Source organism: Neolamprologus multifasciatus, chromosome 8 (assembly GCF_963576455.1).
Source record: "Neolamprologus multifasciatus chromosome 8, fNeoMul1.2, whole genome shotgun sequence".
Classification (NCBI taxonomy): domain Eukaryota; kingdom Metazoa; phylum Chordata; class Actinopteri; order Cichliformes; family Cichlidae; genus Neolamprologus; species Neolamprologus multifasciatus.
The window spans coordinates 3,917,183-3,932,818 of record NC_140446.1 but is presented as its reverse complement, the minus strand read 5'-3'; the positions used below and the strand labels follow the sequence as shown (position 1 = coordinate 3,932,818).

Below are 15,636 nucleotides of genomic sequence, written 5' to 3'. Positions count from 1 at the left end.
GAGAATTTAATGTCAACAGAATCTTTAGAAATGTATTTATGCAGAAGAGAAAAAGTCACAGTAGGTAAGTGGGATGTATGTTTTGCTTTTTGCATAAGGATGACCTCACCAAATTTAATGATCACATCATCAGCCAGGCAGATTTTCTAAAGATGTTTATTTCAGCCTCGGGTCTTTGCCTCCCAACCTGCTGTTAAAAGGTCAAATTAAGATTGCAGGAGGAGGAAAAAACAACCTCTGAAAGGAGTAACGTGAACATATATTGCAAGATGGAGCCAAACCTTAAATGAAATGACAGATTACAAGCCATTAGAGTTCTCAAAATAAAACCGCAAACATCCACGAGTACATCAGAAAGGTTGCAACAACTGACAGCGGGCTTAGCAAATACCTTAGGCAGCAGAAACCAGAGAAACAGGAGGAGTCATCGCGGCAGGACTGTATGTACCACCGGCAGATAAAGGAAGTTGCTAACATCCAGAAACCCAACAGGTGGCTGGACAAAGCTGGACTGAAACACAGCACAGAGAACGTGTTGAATCTTGGCAGCACATGAACAAGCTCTGAGCACAAGCTCCATAGAGGCTGGAGGTCTCGAGGACAAAATGGGTGGCCGAGAATGTATAAGCTAAGATCCTGTGGGCCTTCCAGATACAGACGGACAAAATTGTGATGGCTAACCTGCTGTACATAGAGGAAGATGGCCATAGTGATAGACGTAGCTACATCAGGAAGAAGGAACACGAGAAGCTGGAGAAGTACCAAGGGCTCAGAGAAGAGCTGGAGAAGGTGTGGGGGGTGAAGGTAACACTGGTCCCAGTGGTAATCGCAGCACTAGGTGCAGTGACTCCCAAGCTAGGCGTGTGTCTCCAGCAGATCCCAGGAACAACAAGGATCCTCAAACCCCAGGTGTCTGATAGACGACCCGAGCTTGAAGGATAGATCGCCCACAGGGGCGAGAGGGGGATTTCTTTGTGTTCCTTACATGGTGGAGGATGGCTTTGCCTCAATGCCAAAACAGAAAAATATGAACAGTCAGAGGTTAAAGTGGGATTTGGAGAGTGGGGGAACAATAAGATCTGTTATAGTGATTCAGCATGGGGAAAATACGAATCCAAAATCATTTCTGTTGTGAGCTCCAGTAGATTTTCTTAGTGGCCAAGCTATGATCAGCTGACCTGCTGCTTTTTGTAGATTTACACCACTGAATTCAGCAATGTCAGCAGATGTTACACAGCTATCTTGGTTGAGTTTCATTTCCTCCACTAACAGCATACTGTATGTTCTCTTTATGCTAAACTGTATAAAGTTGGTATAGTGAATGAATTCAGTGAATGAATTGAAGCATCATCAGCTTTAATGTAAATTAAACTCTACTACACCTGATGAAAGCTAACACTGACAACACTTTACTGACAGTTGTCATGGTCTGGGTGTGTGGCTGTAAAATTCCATTGAAGGTCTGGACCTCCCTGGTATCCACCCGTGGGCAGGGCCTACAGCCCCCCTCACCTGAAGCTGATTGAGGCAATCAGGTTGGAGATTTAAGCTGCTTGCTGACACTGCTTCCTCGCCAGTTCGTCAACTACCCTATGTTGGTAACCAGGCCTCACGCGTCATGTTCATGAATCTCAAGTGTTTTACTAACTTTGTAATCTCGTGCTCTAGTTACTCCAGGAAAACTCCATCATACTGAACCACTCATCTTGGAAATCTGGTTAATCCGCCAGCTCTCGGAATCATCTCCTTGCCTCACCTGCCTGCCCTCCTGCCCTTACACCACCTCGGGACCTTCACCACTCAGGACAGCTGCCACACACCACCTAACCCACCTGGACCGCACCACCTCTCCCTCAACGCTTCCATCTCCCACCTGCACATACTTACCTAATCACCAGCAGCTGCCGTTGCTTTCTTGGACCTGTCCCCTTGCATGTCCCTCTCCCCTGGCCAAGACCCTCATGCCCCATATATCAAGCCTTAAGTCAAGTACTAACGTCATTTTGGTGTTAGTTAATAAACCTTTGTTAAACCCTTTACTCTGCCTCCGCCTTGGGTTTCCTACACGTGGGTTTGATTTTTGGTGCTCGGCTTCCGGCCGTTTTGTGACAACAGTACTTTACTGTGAATTCACCACGTTAATGCAAGCATATTATAGGGATGTATAACCTTCCTAAAATTGGTAAATGATAAGGACTTAGAAATAATATTTAGTTATTGCAAGTCTGATTTTACAAATCAGAATTTATCTGTTGCATGATTAAAATCTGCAGTTTACGCACCACAGAAAATAAGCAGTAACTTTGTGGTTTGTAACCTCAGAAGAGAGATAAGATGTTCCATCTCACGTTCAGCACCGAACCATGGCTCGGTTTCTGAGTGTCTAAATGAGTCTTTAAAAAAAACTGGACAGTCTGAGCTACAAGAACATTTTCTAACAATTTAAGTCCAAAGACTCGTGCTGACAGATTTCTTTCTTTGTCACAGCAGCGTTTTCTTCATCACATAGAAAAACAGTTAAATATGTAACTTCTTAACACTGACAGAAAGGGGAGTTTCAGGTTAAAGCGGACTGTTTGGGTGAATGTCTGAGTTTGGCACCCTTGATTTACTCGGAAGGAGTAAATAAGGAGTCAGCATCTATCTACAGAAGAGGAGCATAAAGGGAGTAACTACATGACACATGATGTTTTACAGCATTTCTATCAGCTCAACAACATCGTCACATGAACTGCTTGTGTGCTAGCTAAAGGTCCAGCTGCTTATTTCACAGAGAGAAAGGAAAGAGAGCTAACTTCACTGAGAGACGGAGACAGATAAGAAAGACAGAACAGGACAGGAAGAATGGATGTTAAAGCTGACATGTAAGTCCTCACACTTTTAAATCAGATACTGGGTCTGTACATGTGACATGTTTTTCATATTGTGAAACATCAAACTGAAGTAGACTACCTGTGTTTTAAAGGTTGCATGAAAATCCTCTGCAGTTTAGCAGGGTTCCTGCACCTGCTGAATGCTCATGTTCAACTTAACCAATTCAAGCTAATTACTTTTAGCAGAATTAAAATTCATACTACTAATATTGTTTCATCATTACATTAATGTAGCACACGGTTCAGTTAGCTTTGTACAAAAATAGCTGGCGCCTTGAGGCATTGGTTGTTGTGATTTGGCACTATATAAATAATTGAATAGAATAAAAATGTCCTCCAAGGGGTTACTTTTTCCTTTCTTACTGGGAGTACATTTTAAAGTCTGTCCTTTTTCACTTTTACTTCCGTAAAGAAGTTGAATCAGTACTTCAGCTTTTACTGGAGTACTTTGTAACACTAGTATCTGTACTTCTACTTAAGTACAGAATGCCTGTACTTTTGCCACCTCTGGTCATCTCAAGAACTTTAATGGCTTGTAATCTGTCTCTTCATTTAAGATTTGGCTCATCTTGCAAGAAATGTTCCTTCCAGAGGTTGTTTTTTCCTCCCCCTGCAGTCTTAATTTGACCTTTTAATAGGCAGGCAAACACTCGAGGCTAAAATTAGCTTCTTTGTCTGATGATGTGATAATTAAATTTGGTGAGGTCATCCGTACACAAAAAGCAAAACAAGCCCACACACTTCTTGTGACCTTTTCGCCCCGTATCATCTTACCCCACCTTCTCCACCCAGCTCCTTCTCGTCATCAAAAGTTGTTATGACGACCTGAGTAAACAGAAGAGCACATCAGAGACACAGCTGTGATGGTGGGGGTGGTCTATGTGTGCCTGTCCTACTTTACTTTGAACTTGGAAGGTCAGAGATGCCAGGCCACCTCTAGTGGTAGAAAGCAGAGCAGGGCGATATGACCAAAAATATTTATCAGTATGCTAACATAGCTGTGTCGCTAGCGGTCACATAGCACATCATTATATACCAGCTAGCCAAACTTCAGTAACCCTACAAACGTCACTGCTGTTTAGTTTTCTGTCTTCATTTATGTTGGAAGTGATAACAGAGCTGTACGTTTTAATTTGTTTCCAAAACCCCGCAGTCAGGACATGCTATATTGTATTTAGATAGAAGCTAGCGAGCTAACTTCCTGCTAACTTCTAACTCCGTTAAATGTCATAAATTCCGTTTTCATGGATGCCTGGATGTTAAACTCAATTGTTACACCTGGTAGAGCAGAACGCTGATCATTTTATTAAAGATGAAAGACTTTAGACAGTTTTTCAACTCTTGGTAATGCCATAGTGATCGTTTGATATATGGACCTGCAGCAGAGTTTAGGCCCAGACACGGCTAGTGACGTCAGACTTAACGACCGGATTATGTTGCACAGGATGTAGCACAGTACACTCACGGAAGCCGGTATACCCGCCGAAACACCGTGCATTTATCGAGACTTTCAACCCCAGGTAGGCCAATTATGGATCTTCGGCTCCACATTATGTCAGCAGCTCCACTGTGAACTATGTTAAAAACAAACACCGCTCACGCCTCACAGATGACAGCTTACAGTCCTGCGTAAAGATGAAAGTGACTTCGTACAGCCCCAATTTGCAGACGCTGTGCGCAGAGGTTCAGGAGCAGAAGTCCCATTGTAAACATATCACGGCAGACCCGATGATGTTTGCATGAACATGCTTTTCAACATTTCTTTATTGACCACTTTTCACACACGGTTGCTGTACGCACACAGCCGGCTGTAGCTTTTCAGCTCACAGCCCGACACACACCAACACAACAGCAGAGAGAGCACAGACTTTAAGGCGGCGAGGCGTGATTGCGGGTGCCGCTCAGGTGCGTCCGACTCCCCTGCAGGGCACTGCAGACCACGCCCCACCACACACATTAACCAGGTAAAATACATATTTAGGCAGAATTTTGCAAATATCTATTTTTTTTTTAGCGGCATAGTGCTTTTTTTCCAATTATTTTTTAAAAGTCAGGTCAAGGCTCCAAAAGCCCAAAGGTGATATGAGGCTGGCGGTTCACAACAGTTTTTGTTTGCTACATCATTTTAGTTCAGCTGGGTGTCTTTCCTTTTGTTATATTTCTTTAAGAGTTCAAAATGTGTTAATTACATAAATAAAATGTAATTTTCTCTGTAGCACTTAATGGATTTCATAAGCAACACACCTTAGTTGCTCTGTGGATTCTTTTAAAAAGCAGTTAAAAACTTTTCTGTTCAAACAAGCCTTTTGTTGATCTACGTATTTTATATTCTTTATTTACATTTGATCTTTTACATTGTGTATAATGTCTATCGATTGTATTGTTTATTTTAATCTTTGTGTACAGTGCATTGTGACTGCCTGTCTGTTAAAAGCGCTTAATAAATAAACTTTACTTACTTACTTACTTTAGTTGTTCACAAAAGCATAAAGGTAAAAAAAAAAACAATATATATTTGTGATAGGATTTCCGGCTCTTTTTAGAGAACCGGCTCTTTCTGCTCGCCTCACTAAAAAGAGCCGGCTCTTTCGGCTCCGAACAGGCTCTTCAGGTTGTTTTGTTTCTTTAATTAATTAATTATTAACAATAATATAAAATTATGCACAAAAGGAATTACTAATGTAAAAAAAAAAAGTGGTTTTATTTATATATGTTTATATATAAATATATGCGGTGGCCCCTAGAGACAAAACACGTACAAACTCCAAGAAGCACATACAAACTCCAAAACACATTTCTAGCATTAACTGAACTTCCAAAACAGAGCTACCTAGATCACTTAAATTACACAATTCAAAGCATTCATATATAGTCAAATAATTAAAAAAAAAAAAAAAAAAAAAAAGTTCATTTACCTGTTACTACCTCACACCAAATCCGGTCGTTGGTACTTGCTGGCTTGTGTAGCCACTAGGTAACAAAAGCTCAACACTGCCCCTAGCATCCTGGAGCACTTCTGTTGTGTTTTTACGTGTTTTGGAGTTTGTACGTGCTTTGGAGTTTGTACGTGTTTTGGAGTTTGTACGTGCTTTGGAGTTTGTACGTGTTTTGGAGTTTGTACGTGCTTCAGAGTTTGTACGTGTTTTTACGTGTTTTGGAGTTTGTACGTGTTTTTACGTATTTTGGAGTTTGTACATGTTTTGGAGTTTGTACGTGTTTTGGAGTTTTTACGTGTTTTGGAGTTTTTACCCGTTTTTACGTGTTTTGGAGTTTGTACGTGCTTCAGTGTTTGTACGTGTTTTTACGTGTTTTGGAGTTTTTACCTGTTTTTACGTGTTTTGGAGTTTGTACGTGCTTCAGAGTTTGTACGTGTTTTTACGTGTTTTGGAGTTTTTACCTGTTTTTACGTGTTTTGGAGTTTGTACGTGCTTCAGAGTTTGTACGTGATTTGAAATTTGTATGTGCTTTGTCTGTAGGGGCCACCGTAAATATACTTTTATTTATTCACTCCACATAAAATGTAATAAATAAATCATATAATTCAAAAACCAACTATTCACATTTCAACTTTTAACTATTTAAATTTTCAGCTTTTTCCTTTTACAAATGTAAAGTGAAACAACACAAAACACTGCAAACCACAACACAATTAAATATAAATTATAATCTGAAAACAAAAAACAGATGCACATTCTCTGTCATATTGGTCTGCATGAATAAACTTTTCTGAATCCTTTATCATCTGCAACTGAAAATAGTTCTTGGCTCTTTCTCTGTCTCTCCCTCCTGCTCTGTTCCTGTGCTACTGAGTGTAACTACCGCCCCTCCCCTCTCTTCCCAGCGTAAAGCACAAGGCTCACATGCGGAGTGAAGCGGAAAAAAGTGCGAGAGGGTAAGAGAAAGAAGAAAAAAAAACATTATATACCATTATATAAAAAACATTATTTATCTTTTATTTAGTGCTGTCAGCGTTAGAGCCGGTAGAGCCGTGGTTCACTTTGATGTGAACCACGCAAGCGAGCCGTGGGTGTGTTTTTTTTTTTTTTCTCTCTCACCCTTTCTCTTGCACTTTTTTCTGCTTGACTCCGCATGCAAGCTTTGCGGCATCTCCGAAAACATTAGAGCACTTATGCAAATATGTGGTGTCTTGATGAATCGAGCAGATATTAGAAGTTTACACAGTACCATTCTCGCATGAAAATATCTTTAAAGTTTATTTTGTGACCAGAAAGAATAACATTTCAAACTCCGCCTCTCTGTGTTCCTCCACCACTGCCTCGTTTGAGTTTAGGACGAAATGGATTCTGGCATTTTGTCATTTCGACCTGATTGGAGATCAACACAGCCAATCAGATTTTTTTTGCATCCAAGTCTGTGATTGGATGGTTTTGTGGCTCCCTTTTCGCTCGCGCTTTGTTTAGATCCCCAAAATGGCGGATCGGGCCAAAATCCTTTCCACGCCCACCCCCGTGACATCACGCTCCAAAGCCCTATATAACGGTGTACAGAAAAGAGTTGAGCACACTAGTGATGGGATTTCCGGCTCTTTTTAGAGATCCGGCTCTTTCGGCTCGGCTCACTAAAAAGAGCCGGCTCTTTCGGCTCCGAACCGGCTCTTGAGGTTGTTTTGTTGCTTTAATTAATTTATTATTAACAATAATATAAAATTATGCACAAAAGGAATTACTAATGTTAAAAAAAAGTGGTTTTATTTATATATGTTTATATATGGCCCCTAGAGACAAAGCACGTACAAACTCTAAAGCATATACAAACTCCAAAAAGCACGTACAAACTCCAAAACACATTTCTAGCGTTAACTGAACTTCCAAAACAGAGCTACACAGATCACTTAAATTACACAATTGAAAGCATGTGTGTATTGTTTGTGTATTTATAGACAAGCACTCATATTTATTCAAATAATTTAAAAAAAACCTCATTTACCTGTTACTACCACACACCAAATCCGGTTGTTGATACTTCCTGGCTTGTGTAGCCACTAGGTAACAAAAGCTCAACACTGCGCCCAGCATCCTGGAGCACTTCTGTTGTCTTTTGTACGTGATTCTGAGTTTTTACGTGTTTTGGAGTTTGTACATGCTTTGTCTCTAAGGTCCACCATAAATATACTTTATTTATTCACTCCACATAAAATGTAATAAATAAATCATATAATACAAAAAACAACTATTTACATTTTAAACTTTTAACTATTTAAATTTTCAGCTTTTTCCTTTTAAACAAATTTCACGTGAAACAACACAAAACACTGCAAACCACAACACAATTAAATATAAATTAAAATATTAAAACAAAAAGAAGATGCATATTCTCTGTCATATGGGCCTGCATGAATAAACTTTCTGAATTCTTTATCATCTGCAACTGAAAATAGCGGATGATTACTATACCTTTCTAATGTGACGTTGTTGTCTCTCGCTCTCTTTCTCTCTGGCTCAGTTCCTGTGCTACTGCGAGTGTAACTAACGCCCCTCCCCCCTCTGCCCAGCGCAAAGTACAGGCCGTGCGTGCGGAGTTTAGCGGAAAAAGGGCGAGAGAGAGGGTGAGAGAAAGAAAAAAAAAACCTCACGGCTCCCAATAAGGAGCCGGCTCGCGTCGTTCACTTCAAAGAACCGGCTCTAAGAGCCATTTCGTTCGCGAACGACCCATCACTAGAGCACACACAGGCAGAAATGTTGAGAGCCAGAGCAACATATTGCGAGCAAGCGCAAATGCAAGAACTGAGCGACAGGGGTTGCTATTGTGTGTGTGGATAATAGCAAACACTGAAATAAATTTTTTTGCATGCAGCAATGAATTTTGTTCACTCAAATTTAGCTTTTCTTCACTCAAAATAAATTTCTCCTCAAAATGCAACACTTTTTTTTTTACGTGCGCTCAGAATAGTGGCACAAGAATAATACCATAGAGGGGCGGTAGTTACACTCGCAGTAGCGCAGGAACAGAGCCAGAGGGAAAGAGAGAGAAAGACAGCCAGGGACAACAATGTCACATTAGAAAGGTATAGTAACAGCTATTTTCAGTTGCGGATGATAAAGGATTCAGAAAGTTTATTCATGCATATGACAGAGAATATGCATCTTCTTTTTGTTTTTATATTTTAATTTATATTTAATTGTTTTGTGGTTTGCAGTGTTTTGTGTTGTTTCACTTTAAATTTGTTTAAAAGGAAAAAGCTGAAAATTTAAATAGTTAAAAGTTGAACTGTGAATAGTTGGATTTTGTATTATATGATTTATTTATTACATTTTATGTGGAGTGAATAAATAAAAGTATATTTATGGTGGCCCCTACAGACAAAGCACATACAAACTCCAAAACACTTACAAACTTCAAAACACATAAAAACTCCATAGCATGTAAAACCCCGAAGCACGTACAAACTCCAAAACACGTAAAAACTCAGAAGCACGTACAAACTCCAAAACACGTACAAACTCCATAGCATGTACAAACCCCGAAGCACGTACAAACTCCAAAACACGTAAAAACTCAGAAGCACGTACAAACTCCAAAACACGTAAAAACTCCATAGCACGTACAAACCCCGAAGCGCGTACAAACTCCAAAACACGTAAAGACTCAGAAGCACGTAAAAACTCCCAAACACGTACAAAACACAACAGAAGTGCTCCAGAATGCTAGGCACAGTGTTGAGCTTCTGTTACCTAGTGGCAACACAAGCCAGCAAGTACCAATGACCGGATTTGGTGTGAGGTAGTAACAGGTGAATGAACTTTTTTTTAAAATTATTTAAATATATATGAGTGCTTGTGTATAAATCCACAAACCATACACATATGCTTTCAATTGTTTAATTTAAGTGATCTAGGTAGCTCTGTTTTGGAAGTTCAGTTAACGCTAGAAATGTGTTTTGGAGTTTGTACATGCTTTGGAAATTATACGTGCTTTGTCTCTAGGGGCCACCGTAAATATTTATATATAAACATATATAAATAAAACCACTTGTTCTTACATTAGTAATTCGTTTTGTGCATAATTTTATATTATTGTTAATAATAAATAAATTAAAGCAACAAAACAACCCGAAGAGTCGGTTCGGAGCCGAAAGAACCGGTCTTTTTAGTGAGGCGAGCAGAAAGAGCCGGTTCTCTAAAAAGAGCCGGAAATCCCATCACTACCATGCACGGGGCGATCCGTGATAACTCGCTGACTGAGATTTACCTGTTAATGTAGTTATGGCGTTAACGTCATTTTAATGAGATTAACGCTGACAGCACTACATTTATTACAAATGTATTAACTGTATTATTATAAACATTAAAAATAAACAAGCTTGCTGGCTGGATTTGTATAAAAAAAAATCAATGGCTGGCAATGGACAGATGCAAGGATATCGATTGTTACACCTTTAAGAAATATGTAGGATGGATGTTGTATCCTAAAACATGATAAGAAGGCTGATTAAGTTTTTTCACTAACTCTTAATTTTTTAGAGGGTATAGCAGATTTGGAAGTTTATCCTAAAACAACAACTATAATCTCCACATTTCAACTTTTATCTCTTAATAGAATTTTGACTTTTTTCTTAAACCAACAATAATTTATTTTTTTAATAATATAAGCTCGACGCGCATCTTTCCTACCACAAGAGCATGAGATGGGCACAGTGAGCCTGATATTGGACAGCTAAGGGGGAGCCCAAGTTATCCTGATTCAGTTTGTATGTCAGAAGATACCTGCATAGAGGACTGGTCCTCTCAACAAATTCATGATAGATTTAAAGTGTGTTTTTGTCATTATGAAGAAATATATATATATATCAGTCTTCCCTTTTGTTGACATTCCTTAAAGTCTTTAGAGTCTAAGGAGCTTGGAAAGAAAAGCGTCTGGACTTCTTTAAGTTACTTGAAGACGTTTCACCTCTCATCCCAGAAGCTTCTTCAGTTCTAAGGTCAAATGGTGTCTTTAGACTTTTCATATTCCCCCTCTGCTTCCCTGGGCCCAAGAATCAACAGGCACTGCACCCAAAGCACTGAGGGCGACACAGACCTTAGGTGTTCTGCATCACTGGGGCTCCGGTTATTGGTTAATCATTTGATATAATAAGAAAGTTTAATGTACAATAATAAATACGTTAAATCAGATGATTTGGTGTTTATTAGTATTAGGTCAACCAGAACTGTTGATATTGGCAGCCACACATCACGTCTTTATACAAACAATATTAAAATATAAAAATATAATGAAAGAAACAGTTGAATTAATATGAAATTATTGAATTATATGAAATATTATGGCTTCGTGTGCCACAGTGTTTTTCTTTAAACTACTTGGGTACACTTTTACTGGCAGTCAGTGATGTCACTGAAAGGCAAGGTTCTGTTGCCATAGTCTCCTGAGATTATTTTGAAAGCTCACTTACAGAACTCAGTTAAACAGCTTAGAAAAGACAAGCACACACATTTGAAGAAATATTCACTACATTTTCCTATTTGAAAGATTTTAAAAATTAAGATGAACAACGAAACGAGAAAAAATACAAGTCCAGCAGATAAGAAAGATCCAGGAGATCAAAGTAAGTAAACAAATACATCAATCTGTGTAAAATCCCCCAAATAACAGAATCTACATTTCTAAAAATGTTGAGACACTGTGTATAAAATGAATCATTTGAATCCTGTGTTTGAGTGAAAATAGCAGAAATACAACATGTCTGATCAAAGAAAGAAAGACCAACAAGTGTCATGAAGATCTAAGACTTAGTAGACCTAGTATGGACTGGTGTTGCTCTGTTTTTATCAAATGGATAAACTTGTTATTAGAATTTAACCAATCCTCATTAAAATGTCATCAAAATCCTTCCAGTCCTGATGTCGAGCACTCTTTTTTACTACTGTGTTGTTGTTGTTTACGTAAGTAGCAAGCAGCTTGGCTTTTATACTCAGGTGAAGAGCAAAATGAACATTTAGGCTACAGCAGAGAGTCATTTGTGTCACACCTGTAGTAAAACAACATGTGTGTTTGTCTTTTCAGCTGAATTCCAGGCCAGATACGTGCAGGAGCACCATCTTGGAGGAGGCGGCTGTGGAGCAGTGTTTGCTGGCTACCGGAAAACAGATCATTGCCCAGTAAGTGTTCAGATGGTGGGAGTAAGACAGGCAGTAACGCAGATAACGGATAATATCGTAAGCTGAGACGTGTGCTGTTTCACACCTTTAGTGATGTCATACGGAGGAAATGCTCACCAATGCTCTGTGTCTTTTAGGTAGCCATCAAACACATTCCAAAGGACAGAATCCCCATCAAAGTGACGGTAAGTGTGCAACACTTGAACTGTTTTTACATTCCTGGACTGAGTGCAGCGTTCACCTGTGGAACGTCTCTTCCTCATCATCCACTTTGTTGGAATATATCAGGGTGAAAACGGGAAGCGGGTCTCGGTGGAAGTGGCCATTATGCTGAAGCTTGCAGCTGAAGCGGATGGACCAGTGGGAACGTCAGCACCCGTGTCACTGCTGGACTGGTTTGACCTCCGCACAGAGCTGATCCTGGTGCTGGAGAGACCTCTCCCCGCTGTGGACCTGCATGATTACATAACTGAAAATGGAGGTTGTTTACCAGAGGAAAAGGCCAAGGTAAGTTGACTGGAAGAGCCTTAGACTGTACAGCATTCAATCAAAGCACAGAGTATCAGAGAAGCATCAACCCATTGACTCATTACTGTCTTTTTCATCTTTTCCAGGTCATTCTGAAGCAGCTGGTTGATGCAGCAAAGGACCTGGAGGATAAACAGATCTTTCACCGGGACATCAAGAGTGAGAACATTCTGATTGAGACCGGCTCAGATGTGCCTCGTGTTCGTATCATTGACTTTGGACTGAGCTGCTTTGCTAAGAAGCGATCGGTGTACCGCCTCTTCTACGGTAACGTATTCAGCTCCTGCTCTTCACACATGTAGCAATTTGTGCCTTTTGTTTTACAAGAAATTGTCATTGTGTCTGTTTATTAGGTACACCTATTCACACCCCTCCCGAATGTTACGGACGCAAAAAATACAGGGCTGGACCCACCACGGTGTGGCAAATGGGAGTGGTGCTGTATGAAGCGCTTCATGTGGGGGACTTTAATACCATGACGTTCCTCCAAAAGGAACTGAAATTCAACAAGGATCTGTCGCCACGTAAGAAAACGTCACGCTTCAACATTCACTGATGGCTTGGATCACTGGAACTATCATCTTCATCTTTTTTCTCCTTTCTTTCTCTCCAGACTGCCGGAACTTCTTGGACGCATGTTTAACCAACGTCCCGGAGAAGCGCCCAACGCTGGGTGACCTCCAGCTTCACCCCTGGCTCAGATAAACCCGTCTCTCTCACACACAGACACACACTTCATATATTGTCATATAAGTGTGATATATTACTTAACTTTCTTTTTTTGTCTTTTTTACAGGAAAAGATTGTTTTTAGTTTTTTTGGCCTATTCTAAATTTTGCTATCCTGGAGTTCCTGTAACCCCCCCCCCCCAGCCATCCCAGGAAAGGGGATCTCTCTTTGAATGGGCTTTCCCGAGGTTTCTTCCCATCCATCTGGCCCCGCGGGGAGTTTTTCCTCGTCTTCATAGAGAGCTTGGGCTGGGTCAGGAGCTCCATCAAAATTGGCCTAATTTGATTAGTTAAATGTAATAAAATACTTTAATGTAATCAAATAAAATTTAGCAAAAATCTGAACATTTAATTTCCATCAAAATAAAACTTGTTAAATCCAACTTTGGTGAGAATACTCTTTTATTACCATTTCAAGGATTGTTTTTTACCCAAAAAAGAAGAAAACTGAAAATTAATTAATACTAATTAATAAAACTAATTAAATTAAGTACCACTTAACTCAGATTTCCCACGGTTCCTGTGCAGAGTTTCTGTTTATGACTGTGCTCTTGTTTAAGTTGATTCCTCTCATTAATAAATCTTGTAAATAGTTCAAGCGATTGCATCTGCTCTTGGGTCCAACTGCACTCTCATTTCTGTGACATGGGGGTTTGTCCTTTCTTTCCTTTGCATTATTGTTAGGTTTTTACTAGGGGTGCAACGATACACAAAATTCACGGTTCGGTTCGATACTTTGGTGTCACGGTTCGATATTTTTTCGATAAAAAAAATGTTCACGCCTTTTTAATTTGTCATTTTTTAAAATTATGAATATATATTTTAACTCAACAGTACAGTTTTTAAATTTAATGTTGCTGAAACAACAAAATAAAATAAAAAATACATCTATCTGATCGAGAAAACACTCATCTTTGGAAAAGAGAGTCATTACAGAGAAATGGCTCTTTCCAAAATAAAAGCTATAACTATATACCCTTCTTCTGGGCTATATTCTCAGCAGTATATTAAACATATTAGGTCCCCATGAGGAGAATCATGTGCTAACGGCTGTCTAAATGACTCGGGTAAAGTTTGTAGCATGCGTGCTTGTTGTTTTTGTCTGCTTCCACTTGTCTTTGCACTAGGATGATGTCGGAGTAAATGTGCAGTCATATTCATTGTGTTCCCACTAGTGCTGTCAGCGTTAGTGATGTGTCGGTCGCGAACGAAATGGCTCTTAGAGCCGGATCCTTATCGCGAGCCGTGGGTGGGGTTTTTTTTTCCTTCTTTCTCTCGCACTTTTTTCCTCTTCACTCCGCATGTGAGCCTTGTGCTTTGCACAACTATTTTCAGTTGTGGATGATAAAGGATTCAGAAAGTTTATTCATGCAGACCCATATGACAGAGAATGTGCATCTTCTTTTTGTTTTCAGATTTTAATTTATATTTAATTGTGTTATGGTTTGCAGTGTTTTGTGTTGTTTCACTTTAAATTTGTTTAAAAAGAAAAAACTGAAAATTTAAATAGTTAAAAGTTGAACTGTAAATAGTTGGATTTTGTATTATATGATTTATTTATTACATTTTATGTGAAGTGAATAAATAAAAGTATATTTACGGTGGCCCCTAGAGACAAAGCATGTACAAATTTCAAAACACGTACGAACTCTGAAGCGCGTACAAACTCCAAAACACGTAAAAACTCCAAAGTACGTAAAAACTCTGAAGCACGTAAAAACTCCAAAACACGTAAAAACTCAGAAGCACGTAAAAACTCCAAAACACGTAAAAACTCAGAAGCACGTAAAAACTCCATAGCATGTACAAACTCCAAAACACGTAAAAACTCCAAAACACGTAAAGACTCAGAAGCACGTAAAAACTCCATTCTGGGACTTGAGAAGAAATTTGAAACACAACTGGAAGATATCAAAGAACAAAACAGACAGAGTGCAGCTTTGGTCGCCAGTTTGGCTAAGGCTGTAGAGTTTAACACTGCATAGATGGTCGATTGTAAAATGAAAGTTGCTCAATTGGAAAATGCGAATGAACAGCTGCTTAAAGAAAATGACGATTTGATTTTTTTTTTTTAATTTAGAAAAGAGTAGCCAAAAATAAATTTTATATCTTCCTTCTTAATTGATGGCATTGAATGTGACGACTCTAAAATTTTGCAAGATGAAGTTTATACATTGTATTCCAATCTATATTCCTCACAGTTCTCCCAAGCAGACTGTGATGTCTGTTTTGAGCAAATAAATAATTTAATCCCTCAAATTGATGAATCATTTAAGGAATTTTGTGAATCTGATTTTAGAATTGAAGAGTTAGATGCATCTGTTAAGAAAATGGCGTTTAATAAATCCCCTGGTCCAGATGGGCTTAAAGTTAATTTCTTCAATTTTTCAG

At 39.2% G+C, this 15,636-nt stretch overlaps 1 protein-coding gene across 2 annotated transcripts; it reads left to right on the top strand.

Moving 5' to 3' along the window:
• The first annotated feature begins 11,315 nt into the window (after positions 1-11,315).
• Positions 11,316-14,102, top strand: LOC146512235 (serine/threonine-protein kinase pim-2-like). Of its 2 annotated transcripts, XM_085171240.1 has the most exons (7): positions 11,316-11,436; positions 11,895-11,989; positions 12,127-12,174; positions 12,278-12,496; positions 12,604-12,784; positions 12,871-13,041; positions 13,131-14,102. In XM_085171240.1, exons 1-7 carry the CDS (start codon positions 11,376-11,378, stop codon positions 13,220-13,222), a joined length of 867 nt encoding a protein of 288 aa, XP_085027366.1. In that variant the 5' UTR covers positions 11,316-11,375; the 3' UTR covers positions 13,223-14,102. The 2 variants fall into 2 exon arrangements, with proteins under 2 accessions (XP_085027366.1, XP_085027368.1); XM_085171242.1 differs by lacking the exon at positions 11,316-11,436 and having other exon boundaries at positions 11,928-11,989.
• Positions 14,103-15,636: the final 1,534 nt, after the last annotated feature.

Excerpts from the sequence above, each read along its gene's own strand:
- LOC146512235 (XM_085171240.1), top strand. The coding sequence starts at position 11,376 with ATGAACAACGAAACGAGAAAAAATACAAGTCCAGCAGATAAGAAAGAT. Across the intron at positions 11,437-11,894 it reads GAAAGATCCAGGAGATCAAA|CTGAATTCCAGGCCAGATAC; the intron begins GTAAGTAAACAA and ends TTGTCTTTTCAG. Across the intron at positions 12,785-12,870 it reads GGTGTACCGCCTCTTCTACG|GTACACCTATTCACACCCCT; the intron begins GTAACGTATTCA and ends TCTGTTTATTAG.